The 12,262-nt window shown below is 51.3% G+C and overlaps 1 protein-coding gene and 6 non-coding genes across 7 annotated transcripts; 4 read left to right on the top strand and 3 right to left on the bottom strand.

Moving 5' to 3' along the window:
* The first annotated feature begins 951 nt into the window (after positions 1-951).
* Positions 952-1,024, top strand: TRNAR-UCG. The gene has a single exon. It is a non-coding gene; the product is annotated as a tRNA-Arg (tRNA).
* Positions 1,025-1,342: 318 nt separating this feature from the next.
* On the top strand, positions 1,343-1,415 carry TRNAR-CCU. Its single transcript has one exon. It is a non-coding gene; the product is annotated as a tRNA-Arg (tRNA).
* Positions 1,416-3,234: 1,819 nt separating this feature from the next.
* Positions 3,235-3,307, top strand: TRNAR-UCG. Its single transcript has one exon. It is a non-coding gene; the product is annotated as a tRNA-Arg (tRNA).
* Positions 3,308-3,754: 447 nt separating this feature from the next.
* Positions 3,755-3,827, bottom strand: TRNAR-CCU. Its single transcript has one exon. It is a non-coding gene; the product is annotated as a tRNA-Arg (tRNA).
* A 192-nt stretch (positions 3,828-4,019) lies between these two features.
* On the top strand, positions 4,020-4,092 carry TRNAR-CCU. The gene has a single exon. It is a non-coding gene; the product is annotated as a tRNA-Arg (tRNA).
* Positions 4,093-4,564: 472 nt separating this feature from the next.
* On the bottom strand, positions 4,565-4,637 carry TRNAR-UCU. Its single transcript has one exon. It is a non-coding gene; the product is annotated as a tRNA-Arg (tRNA).
* Positions 4,638-5,189: 552 nt separating this feature from the next.
* On the bottom strand, positions 5,190-7,683 carry MRPL58 (mitochondrial ribosomal protein L58). The gene is made up of 6 exons (XM_032199648.1): positions 7,515-7,683; positions 7,237-7,276; positions 6,712-6,771; positions 5,979-6,061; positions 5,704-5,873; positions 5,190-5,414 (listed from the first exon to the last, which is right to left on the bottom strand). The coding sequence occupies exons 1-6, from the start codon at positions 7,680-7,682 to the stop codon at positions 5,330-5,332; spliced, it is 606 nt and encodes a 201-aa protein (XP_032055539.1). The 5' UTR covers position 7,683; the 3' UTR covers positions 5,190-5,329.
* Between the last annotated feature and the right edge of the window lie 4,579 nt (positions 7,684-12,262).

Raw genomic sequence — 12,262 nt, 5'->3', positions numbered from 1 at the left:
CTGATTTTCCGTTTCCACCTCCTTGCTGATCTCCTGTGCTCTTGAGGTGCTGCTCCAGGTCCTCAGAGTTAAGCTGAAGGTCTCAGATTTTTTGTTTCCCGTCTCCATCTGCCTCGCCTTCAGTCCTCCTCCTCTCTGCTGCTGCCTATTTCTCCTGCTGTGGTTCCAGTGATGCCTTCAGGCACTTGAAGTGATGGTTCCCTTTTGGGGGAACAGCCCCGGTGAATGTGTGCTTGGAAAATCCCAATCTCCTGTGATGTCGGAGGTGGCACCCGAGCCCTGTGGCCTCTGGTTGTGTGGGACAGGAGGAGGGAAGCAGGTGCAAAACAGGTCAGGGGTGGAATCAGACAGAAGGGGCATGGGGAGGGGGTGATCTGTGTGCTTCCAGTGGGGCCGGGGGGTGTTGGTGGTCGGAGCTAACGACAGTGACCCCACAGAGCGGTGCTGGGACTTGTCCTCCAGAAATCCCGTACATCCCCCAGCAGCAGGTGGGATGTGAGAGGACCGGAGCTGTGAGTCTGTCCCAGCTCTGGCAGCTTTTGACATCCCCCCCCCTTGTGCATGGACCCCACGGGGTCCTCTCAGAGGGTTTCAGCCCCCCCTGCGGTGTCAGCTGGGGAACAGGCGGACCCCGTTTGCCTTTTGCAGGGTGTCTCGGTCTCATCCATCAGCCCTCCTCGTGGGGCCCCCGGATCTTCTGCGGCTTCCAGGGCACGAAGGAGGGGAAGGACGGAGGGAGGGAGGAAAGGGAGGGCAGAAGGATGGAGGGAAGGAAGGAAGGATGGAATGAAGAACAGAGGGAAGGCAGGACGGGAGGAAGGAAGGGCAGAGGGAAAGAAGGATGGAAGGAAGGAAGGCTGGAGGGCAGGCAGGAGGGAGGCAGGACACGGAAGGGGGTCGCGGTGGGCGATGCTGGGGGTTGGCAGCATCAGCGGGGGCTGCAGCAGCAGCGACCGCGTGGCCTAATGGATAAGGCGTCTGACTTCGGATCAGAAGATTGAGGGTTCGAGTCCCTTCGTGGTCGGCTTTCCCTTTTTTTCCCGTCGCTCTCCCTCTTTCCCCCTTCCTTCACCCCTCAGGGCGTGGATCCCACGCGGGTTGGTGCCCCCACACCCCATTTCCCCTTTTCCTCGCCCCCCCCGGGGGGTTCCCGGCTGCTCCCCACTTTCCCCATCCCACCGGGGGATGCGTGGCGGGGGCAGAGTGAGGCAAGGCTGCGCGTGTCCCCGTGTCCCCCCGTGTCCCCGTGTCCCCCGTGAGGGCACCCACACATCCCACAGCCCCTTTGCCACCCGCTGTGGGTTGGGGCCGTTCAGCCGGGTGGGGACATGCCCCCTGTGCAGCCCCAGTGGCCTAATGGATAAGGCACTGGCCTCCTAAGCCAGGGATTGTGGGTTCGAGTCCCATCTGGGGTGAGCTTTTTGGGTGCTTCCAGTCTTTTTTTTCAGTTTTTTTTTTTTTTTTCCTTTTTCTTTTTTTTCTCCCCGTTTCGGTGCTGCACTCCCAGGCGTGCTGGTAGAGGCGGGCAGTGGGTGGGGAGGAGGAATTTCCCATCCCCCTAAATTAATTAAGGAGATTAATGCGATGGGAGCGCCCAGAACTGGGCTCTGCAGGCAGAATAAAGGAAAGCTGCTGAAGGGGCCCGGCTGAGCGCACCCTCTGCAGACAGTTTGTAAAGGGGGTGCCCACAGAGGGAATGCAGGGGGTAAGAGAAGGACCAGGACGGACTTTTGGGGGCAGCGAGATCCACGCAGCAGCTCCAGGCTTTTTTGCTGCGCCAACAACAGCCAAGGTGTGCGGGTGGTACTGCCTGGATCAGGAGATTTGTGCTCCTGGCCAGTGATCCAAGCTGAGATCCCATGAGAAAGGGAAGTGACGAGGAGCTGCTGCAAACAGCCCCACGCTTTGGTGTGAAGGTGGACACCTCATCCAGGAGCAGGTGGTGCAGCCAGGCGTGATATCCCAGCAGCAAAACCTAAAGAGAAGTTTCTTTCCAAGTCATTTCTCTCTGCTAGGTGCGGGAGGATCTGGCTCTGCTCCGGGGAAGCAGCACACGCTGAGAGCCGGCCCTCACCATGGGCTGGCATTGCCTGGGACCAGGGTGACTGAAAGCAGGCTGAGCTTTGTGTCCTTCCCAGAGTTTGAACAGCATCCCATGGCTCCTGGGGGCTTCTGTTTCAGGAGCAAGGCGACCTCTTGGCTTCCTCTGTGCAGTGTTCTCCTGTATTCTTCTCCTGGAAGTCACGCTGGGATATTCCTGGCAGCACACTGAGGGGCCCTGGCGGGTTCAGTGCGTGGTGTGGGTGACTCCATGAGTGATGGGGTCACTCTGGTGGGTGGCACCAGGCTACCAGGCTGTATTTCTGCTGTTTCTCTCCTCTCCCACCTCTGGGAGCAGCAGAAAGCTGGACGTGTGCCGCTTCTGAGGAGCTGCTTTGCCAGCCGGCAGGCAAAGGCTGTGGTGCAGGAGGGGGGAATAAAACAGCCCGAGCAATCAGCAGGGACACGAGACCTCCCCAGGGATGCAGTCACTGCGGGGGAGAGGCGGGGGCCAGGCGGGGATTCGAACCCGCGCCTCCGAGCTCCGCAGCCGGGCGCCCTCCCCGCGAGGCCACGCGGGCCCCAGCGCACAGCTGGCGCGGAGCCCCCGCCCCCGGGAAAAAGATAATAAATAAATAATACATTAAAAAAAAAGCAATAAATAAAAAATAATAAATAAAAAAATAAAAAAATGAGAAATAGATAGAATAATAAAACAATAAAACAATAAATAAATAAAATAATAAATAAATAAAAAACGATAAATAGATATAATAATAATAAAATAATAAATAAATAAATGAAATGATAAATAAATAAAATAATAAAACAATAAATAAATAAATAAAGAGGTAAACCCTTTGTAGGGACAGGTAAAGCCTGTGGGTGTAGGAGAGGTAAACCTCTTGCGGGTGCAGGAGATTGTTAAAACGCCCGCCCTGCCCTGCAGCTTTTGGGGTTACCTTTTTAGGATCCGATGAGAAAGAGGTTTGGGGGAAGAGCTAAGCAGGACCACGAGGAGAGTGCAGGAGGAAGCAGGAGCTTCGAGATGCCCGTGGTGTTGCTCATCGCATCCCGGTGTCACGTTGTAGCGGGGCCATGCTGGGGTGGGGATTTGGGGGGTGCTGGGGGGTGGCAGGACCATGGGGGGACCCCCTCGGTGTGTGCCGGTGTCCCCAAACGGGGGGCACGGGGGACCACGTGGCCTAATGGATAAGGCGTCTGACTTCGGATCAGAAGATTGAGGGTTCGAGTCCCTTCGTGGTTGTTTTACAGGGCCAGAAGAGACCCCAGAGCCCTTGAATTGCCCCCGGTGAGGGCATCCTAGGGGCGAGAGGGGCACGACTCGAGGCCAGGTGCCCCCGCTGGAGCAATTTTGGGGGCAGCATCTGCCCTGCCGATTCCCCAGGGACCCTTTTCCCCCCTTCCCGGCGGGGCAGCACCCCAGAAACCCTCTGCAGCCCCATCCCGGGGGGGTGGCAGCGGGGCTGAGCCGCAGCTGGGGCCGATTTTGGGGCGGATAAAAGGGGCGAGGGCTCAGCCCCGGGGCTGTGCGAGCTGCTGCGGGGAGGGCCAGTGATTTATGGGGCCGTTTGGGGGCAGGAGGACGGGACATCGTCCCCTCCTAGCAGGGCCTTGCTGCAGAAAGGGAGAGAAAACACTCGCATTGTGTCCATGGGGGGGTTGTAAATGGGCTTTTTTTATTTTTATTTTTTACCCCAGGTGGGACTCGAACCCACAATCCCTGGCTTAGGAGGCCAGTGCCTTGTCCATTAGGCCACTGGGGCGGGACAAAAGCTAAAAAAAACACCCCCCCGCCGAGCCTCCCCCTCCCCGCGTGCTTTTCTGTTTTATTGCGGGGGGGGCCGGGATCAAGCGGGCTCCGTTCCCCGGGGCTCTGCGGGACCCCCCCATGGGGCCGTGCTCCCGTCCGGCCAGCAGAGAGTTAACTTAGGGCACCGGGAGAGGGATTTTGGGCAGCCCCAGTGGCCTAATGGATAAGGCACTGGCCTCCTAAGCCAGGGATTGTGGGTTCGAGTCCCATCTGGGGTGGATCTTTTCCCCCCCCGGCACCCCAAAACCTGCCCTGGGGGTGCAAGGCTGCAGCTCCCGACTCCTTTTCTGTCTCCCTGCTCTCAACCCCGCTCCCTCGGGCAAGGTACAGGGGGATGGGGCAAGGAGCAGGGCTCTCCTGGTCTGTAAAACACACAGAATCTGGGCTGGGAGGAAGGTTTTGTACGGGATTGTTCTGCTCCTCCAAAATGGAAATGCCTCCCGTGCTCCCGAGGCAGCAATGCTCACCTGGAGGTGTCACCCCCCAAATCCTGCCTTGGAGAGACCGGGGCTGCAGAGCCCTTCACCTGTGGGAGGGGGCACTGGTGGCTGCCCCTTCCCCTGCAGGGAATTTGTTGGTATTTTTGCTCCCATCACTGGGAGGGGGGGGCACAGAGGTGGGATGGGTGCAGCCATCTCAGGGATTTCTTTTTTTTTCTTTCCTTTCCTAAAACATTACTCTACCTCTCTTCACCCCAGGTGGGACTCGAACCCACAATCCCTGACTTAGAAGGCCAGTGCCTTATCCATTAGGCCACTGGGGCCCTGCAAAACAGGGAAAAAAAGCATAATTTCAGTGCTTTTATGAAGACTTTCCTAGTTTTATACACCACCACATAATCCAGTGGTGGCAATGTACAAGGATTACACCAAGAGGACGCAGTACACCATGCTACTGTGTTCTGTTTAAGCAGGGTCCACTACAGGAGGACTCCACACTAAGGTTCAGTCTTGAAGCTTGTAAGATGTGGTCTGAGGCTTTATGGGGTTTCACACACCAGAAAACTCCCATACTTAAAAAACTCCCATACTTAAAAGATGGTTTCTGTCTTCAAGTGCTAAAAGTAATTGCCTCCAGCCCAATTCCTGCCATGGCTTTAGGTTAACTTGTCAAAGTGACATCTTTCTATGCTGTTAGGGGGGAAAAAAATTAACTAATCAAGGTGAGACTAAACACTCTGTTATTTAAATCTGTGGTTAGAATGTTTTTACTCTTCCTTTTCTTTCCCCCAAATCTACTGCATGTTCAGCAGCAGGGGGTGCTCTCATAAAGCTTCACAGGACCGGATGAAGACACTATTGCAGTGTATCCTTAGGTTCAAAAGATGTATATTATTTTTATTTACATTTTTGGACAGGTTTTATTCAATCCAGCTCATAAGTTTAGTATCATCTTCAGCTGCCAACAATATTTCTTAAAATGGTGGTGTGCCAAGGACTTCCATCTCTGCTGTTCTCAGTCGAAATCTGCCTTCCTGCTCTGTTTTATATTTGAGTGTATCTTTTTCTGTCTTAATCGTTCACGGTTCATTTTTTCCACCCTGAAACACAATGAAAAGGTTTTTTAGTGTACAAAGAAAGCTTTTAAATAAATACTCAACTGTGAGCACAGCTACAATATAGATTCAGATGTCCTCAGGCAGAAAAACAGTCCTTGTTCTTGGGATGTTACCTGAGAAAGCAGTTAAGGTCCAGTGGACCAGTGTGTTGTTTTTTTTTTGTTTGTTTTGGTTTTGTTTTGTTTTTTAAAAAGAAAATCCAAATGAGTACCTGTTACCAAGTCACGTTAAAAGTCTGAACCTGTATCAAAGGCCATCTCAATAACAATACCTGGCTATGAGCTCCTGTGCAGTCTCCTTAGACACCACCTTTGGCTTCTCAGTAGCCTCTGTGACCATGACTCTGATTTTTTCTAAGCAAATCGCCAGATTCCTCATTTGGTAGCGACTCTCCTCAGAGTTCACAATCAGCTCACCAGCTCGGTTTATCTTATTTTTGTGCTGAGGAGGGAAAAGCATGATGTGATCACTGAAACCGTTCTACCTGTCATGTTTTGGCTGAAATAGTGAAATTCAGAAAGTGGTTGGAAGGGAGAGGGTAGTTACCATAGATGCCATTTTTTGTCTCACAGCTTCTGGGATCCAGTCTGCTGATGCCAGGTGGAACCTGACTTCTGCCTTAGTATTCACTGGGAGGAAAAACAGGACCTTTTTCAACATAATGGTTTGACTTCCCAAGATTTATGAGGTAATTCAGTCTGCTCACCGCTGGCTTTGAACATATGATGATTCTAGAATGCATTACCTGAAGGATCACATTTTTTTCTTGCTACTTTTATTACATTCCATTCCAAAAGACAACTTTTATGGAGACTTTTTCATGGTATTTGCATTTCTATACACTACGAGATTTAATGCTATTACCAGTTACTACCTACTTTGTTTTAACGGCAAGTGCAGAACAAGAAGTATTTTTTGCTTTGTTATTTGAATTAAGCCAACAGTTTGTTGCATAGGAAAGTTTAAGAATCCAGGTGGCTTATTGTATGATTAATGACAACAGATTAGACAGAACTGATGTTTCCTGTGGCACATGTAGCAGCAATGACCCCATGAGGAGTGCTTCTAGAAGAACCAAATATGCTACCTCTGGTGTCAGGCAATGTGAAGACTTAGAAGTTGTGCTAAAAATGTAGAGTAATAATGAAAAAGTTAACATCAGGCAGCACAAAGGCGCTCTTTCATTTCAAGCTCCTACTATTACACCACAAATATAGAGAGAAACTAGTTTCATGCTTGGGTACAGACTGAGTCTTAAGTCAGAGAAGCCCTTTTGTACCTTTATTAACGTTCTGCCCACCAGGGCCGCTGCTCCGGCAGTAGGATACAGTCAGTCGGTCTGGAAGAGAAGAGCAGCGACGTGAGGAGGAGGGACACCGACCCGTCAGCGCAGTGGGAAGAACAGGAGTACCCCAAAACACTGCGTGTGGGGCTGAAGGAAGCCTGTTACTCGGCGGTGTGTTTGCTTCACGTGTAGCTCTGCACGTTGCGTGCAGGCTGTTTTTGGGGTTGGAAACAGAGAAGTCTGTTAAAGTTACCTTTTATGCATGTTTCTATTCTACATTGTAAGGATGGTAAAAATGGGTAATTTCTTGATGCTCTTAAAGCCTGTGTGGGAGCCCACAACCAACTCTGTCTCTCTGAGCCACACTGCAGCTTCCACAGGCAACAAACACCTCAGACCACAACCACGGGCACCTCCCCACACCGCCGGGCACCCCCAGCTCCCACCAACGACCGCCGTTGGGGGACCCCTCACACCCCCAGCACCCACCCTTGAGGCGCGTGGGGCCGGGACACTCACCCACGGGGATGTCGAGGGCCGGCGGCTTGGCCTCCTGCTCCTGGAAACGGCATCGGGGGGCGTCAGGGGCTGGCAGAGGGGGTCAGGGGCTGCTGTGGGGCCGCCTCAGGGGGACCCCAAAGCCCCTGGGGGGGTGGCCCCTGCCTCAGGCGGCGCAGGCCCCGCCCACCGAGCCAAGCCCCGCCCACCACGCGTCCCTCCCTTTAGGCCACGCCCCCACCCTTTAGGCCCCGCCCCCCGCTCCTCTTCCGCCCCCCCCCTTCGTGCCCCCAACTCGCCGGGACGCTCCCGGTGTCTCCGGTGTCGCCGCCGCCGCCCCCCCGCGGCGGGTAGAGCTTGTCCAGGCTGTAGGCGCTCCGGAACTCGGCCCCGGCAGCCGTCCGCCGCGAGAAGCCGGCCGCCAGCAGCCGCGGCCGGTACAGGGCCCGCAGGCTGCGCGCCGCCATCTTGGCCGCCGCGGTGCAACCGCGAAAAGGCGGCCCCGCGGAAACCGCCCCCGCGCCAAGCCGAGTTCCGGGCACGGGAGGGGCCGCCCTGGGGCTGGGGGCTGGGGGTTTGGGGTTTGGGGTGGGGGGGAGGCAGGGCCAGGGGCAGATCTGGGCACCTCGGGGTGGCTGCTGTCAGCTCCTCGGGGCGCAGGAGCGTACTGTATATACAGGAGCAAAAATACACATATATATGTTACTGGAGGCTGGTTTATTTCTAGGTGTGTTGCGATAAACCTGCATGTTTCTGCCTCTGCAAGAGAGGTGCTGAGGGGAAGGGGGTGCAGGGAGGTGTGGGCTCGTGGGAAGGCTTCGGCTGGTTGCTGTCGGAGCCGTCACGGGGGGTTGGTGAGGAGGGTTTGTGCTCCACAGGCAGGAGCTGCTATTTCTGGCGTCAGGGAGGTGCTGGGAGCAGGGCTGGGGCTGTGCTGGTGCTGGTGTTTTGACAGGAGCTGACAATCTGCTGAAACCTGGGGGCGAAGCCAAGGTGGGTGTTTAAAGCTGACGGAGGCCGTGTGGCGTGAGGGGATCCCAGCTGGGTGCCAAAGGTGGAAACGGAGACCCCAGGAGTGCAGTGTGGTGGGTTGGGCAGCGCCAACGGGTGCTGGTCACAGCCCTGTGCTTTGTTTTAATCCCATCTCTGGTGTCACGCCACAGGCCTGTAGGAAAGGAATGGGTTCTGCTCTGCTTCCGCCAACCAAACTCAGACAAAAATGGAATGCTTGAAGGAAAAAAATGGAGCTGTCAGAGACAGCTCACGCCATCTGGTGACCTTAATTTCAAACAGGGAACAGGTAAATGTTTGTGACTTGTAGCCAGAGGGATGGGTAAAACATCCAAAGCAGGATGAGTCATTTTACCAACTGTTGTTAAACATGCCAGAATTATCATTGTGCTGGTAACTCATGCCAAGAAAGGTGTCCGTGAGCAGTGCGCAGAGGGGCTGAGGAAGGAGCTTGAAGGTCACGCAGCTGAAGCGAGAGCTGTCTGCAAGGGCACTTCTCTGGCTTTGCTGCACTCCTACTCTGTTGGCTGGTGCAGGTGTCCAAAGAGCCCTTGTAAAAAGCAGAATGATCTCCACTTGGATGATTAGAAACAGAGCTTTCCCTGACCGGGCTTGGCATGACAAGGTCTTACTTTGATGTGGCCCATAGGGAGCCAAGCTTTTGACACTGAAGCTGGAGAAATGAACTGCCTTGGTATACAGATACTGGATTAGAAAGCCAGCTCACCTGTTTGGTGCCTGGAGAGCAAGAGCTGTAACAAGCCGTCCCTGAAAAGGGAAGCAAAGGCTGATGTGCGTGAGGGACTGGTCCCTCCCTGTGTGAGTGAGCCAGTGTGGTGGGAGCAGGTTGGGACTTGGAGAGACCTTGCTGAAGGTCTCAGCTCCTGTAAGACAGACTGCTGAATCAGGAGATGGGCATTCTTCCCCAGGAGAATTCAAGCTCTGTAAAAACCCTTGAATGTGTGTTTAGGCGGTCCGTTCCTATTTCTGATGGTGGGTGCTTTCTGAAGGCTTATTTAAACTGGTGGTAAGGGAAAATGCAAGGCTAGATCTGATGGAAATGTGCTTGTATACATTTCATCTTACAAATTCAGATGTAAACCAAATTCTTGACAAGCTGTATATCCTCGTTAATCTTAACAGTGTGATCTGAATAGGGGAATTGTTTTTGCTAAATTCTGAAATTAGTCATTTCTTATATTGTTCTTTTTCTCACCCATTTTAACTGGATACATTCTTGTTCTCTTTCTGCCCTGATTCATGGGGGTGTGCTATTAAATAGCTGCTGCTTTCTGTTGGACCAGTTTCTGTGGTAAGCAATGTAGTTGCTTAGTACTCTTCTCTTACTTCTTCACATGGAGCTACCTAGTTTTCACTGTTTTTTTTTTTTTTTTTTTTTTTTTTCAAAGTAAATAGAAAAATTAGATACAAAGTGGGATAAAAGGGCAGAAGATGCTTATTTTTTCCTCCTTTGATTGCTGAAAGCCTCGCTTAAGAAAAAAATCAAGTGACTCTGAATCACACAGTCATCAGGACATATATATGGCCACTAATATTTTTGGATGCAGAAAAAAAAAATGCCCTCAGCACTTTGCTGAGCAAACTGCTGATATATGGCAGCTGTTTCTTTGTTAAGCTAAGCACTAATATTGTGTTACTTGCATCAGTCGGTTTTGGATGTGTGGTTTTCAAGAAAGAACCAAAACAAAAATAGCATTTGAATTACAAGCTTAGAAATTGTACAGTTTTATAGAGACTTCCGAACTAACAAGAGTGTTTTTATCATGTGGCAAACATTAGCAGTCCAAGTGCATAAAATGTATGTTATATAAATAATGTAGCAGTATAGTTCGGCATATTCTCTCTGCTTTCTGCAGTGGAGCCTGAAGCATTTTCTTGACCCAAATTGTACACGAAAATCAAAGAAATAACTCTTGTGCTGGTCTTAAAAAGTAAAAAGAGCTGTAAAGAAAGTCTGAGCTCTGAGAATACTGGCGTTCCTTTTTTATTTGAGAAGAGAATAAAGCATTTGAAAATATATTTAATCTGATGTACACTTAACTGTGATGCTGATTCACACACTATTGTTTAAAACGGAAAGTGAAGGCAATCCTCTTCCCACACCTATGCAACAGCCAGATGCCTGCAGAGTAAACATTGGCTGACTTAAAACAACTTTGCTTCAGCTATCCCACAGTACAAATGTTGAAGTATGAGGGCGTTGGTGTTTGTCATGCCATATACTGTGACAGCACGGTGACTGGGGAATACTCTGAGAAAAATCAAGTTGACGCTGCTTTTGTTGCTGTTGTTGTTTGTTTTTATTTATTTATTTTTTAGACAACTGCTTTCCATTATAAATAAATAAGGCATGAAGGTTCTCCATACTGTTACAGAGCTGGTAGCCACGCTCGTGCTAATGGCTCCTAACGTTTCTCGAGCTGGGGGCCATAGGGCACCTGGAAATGCAGAGCATGGAAGCGAGGAGTGCTTGATGGTGGGCGGGTGGAAGAGGAGACCTCTGGAGCGAGTGCAGTTCGGGCATTGCGCTCCTGCTGACTTACCTCAGTGGTACTCAGTTTAATAAATACAGAGGGCCAAGGGGGTACTTTAGCATTAATTCCATTGCGAGTAAAAGAAAGGTAGCTCTTCATAGTGCCAAGGTCAAAGACTCGGAGGATAGTTATGTTTTAACAGTCTTCTCCCCTCCAAAGCCAAATTCTGGTTTATTTATGTCAATGTTGCAAAAATCCCAGCCACTTACCCATGATTTTGGGTTGTAAACTGGTGAAAATAAAATCCAAATCTGGCCTAAAGTTTCTCCAGACTGGTACAGAATAGGTAGCTTACACTGAACTGCTCATTTTTGCGGCTCAGTGCTCAGGGTGTTGCCTAAGCTGTAATGAAATGCTGCTTCTCTGCCTAAAACACGTGTCTGACCACACAAGGTCAACGTCTAGTTTATGAAAAATGGAAACTGGTGATTCCTGAGTCTGCAGTGGCCTTTTGGCTGTGTGTTTGCATGTCAGTGGAAGCAAAAGCGAGGAGATTTCAGTGCTGGAAAGTGAACTGGCACATGAGAGGTGACAACCTTTGGAGATGGTATCTCAGCCAAGATAGGTTATTTTCAGCAGAAAACTGAAAGCTGTCCTCTTGACTGGGAAGGTATTCAGAGCAAAAGCGCGGGGGAAATGTGTGATCAGCGCTACTGCCAGGGCCCGTGCTCCTGACACTGTATGAGTGTAGTGCTTTTTTTCTTCTACTTGCACATGAGTCACTGCTAGGCAGTTTTGCAAGCCCATGCAAACTATATCGGAGGAGCTTGCTACGATGGGGGCAATGATGTCTTCTTGAATAGCACAGCACAGAGGGCTGGGACCCAGGCTGCGAGATGAAAGCATGTCTCTGATACTGTAATAGCACTTCTTGTCTAGCTTATGGGAAAGCCCTGGTCATCACGTTCCTACCAGGCACAGTGATTCACCTGGGCTGAAATACTGGGGCAGATCTAAAGCCAGGAAATCCCATATGCCTACGAAGTCAGGAGAGTATGGACTGAATTACTAAGAAACGCTGATGAAGACGGAACAACCAGTTCTATGTTTCTCTTCAAGTTTTTCCAGTTGCAATGAGCTTGCATTGTAAATACCTGAAAAACCTGACTGATAAGAGAATGGCTTGAATAGCAAGAACATACTGCCCTTTGGGAAAGGGGAGAGGTCAGGTGAAGGTCTCTGGGGTACAAGCGTAGGTTCTTAGCCATAAAACCAAAGTGGAGGCTTGGGCTGGTGCTCTCGAGCAGCCCCTGAAGTTCCGATGGCTTTTTCTGTTCTGCTGTGAAGCACCACGCTGCGGCTGCTGCAGAGTGCTGGAGGACATCCAGGCTTTTGCTCGCAGATAATCGGACGGTAAGACAAGCTGAAAAGGGGGGAGGAGGTGAACGGTTTTCTGGTTTGTGGTGTGGCTTCCGTTGCTGTTGTGATGTCTGGCCGTGGTAGCAGCTCATGCAGAGATCCATCATACAGTTTTTGAAATC

This window comes from Aythya fuligula, chromosome 18 (genome assembly GCF_009819795.1).
Source record: "Aythya fuligula isolate bAytFul2 chromosome 18, bAytFul2.pri, whole genome shotgun sequence".
NCBI classification, from domain to species: domain Eukaryota; kingdom Metazoa; phylum Chordata; class Aves; order Anseriformes; family Anatidae; genus Aythya; species Aythya fuligula.
The sequence above is the reverse complement of the archived record's forward strand: the minus strand, read 5'-3'. Positions and strand labels throughout refer to the sequence as shown.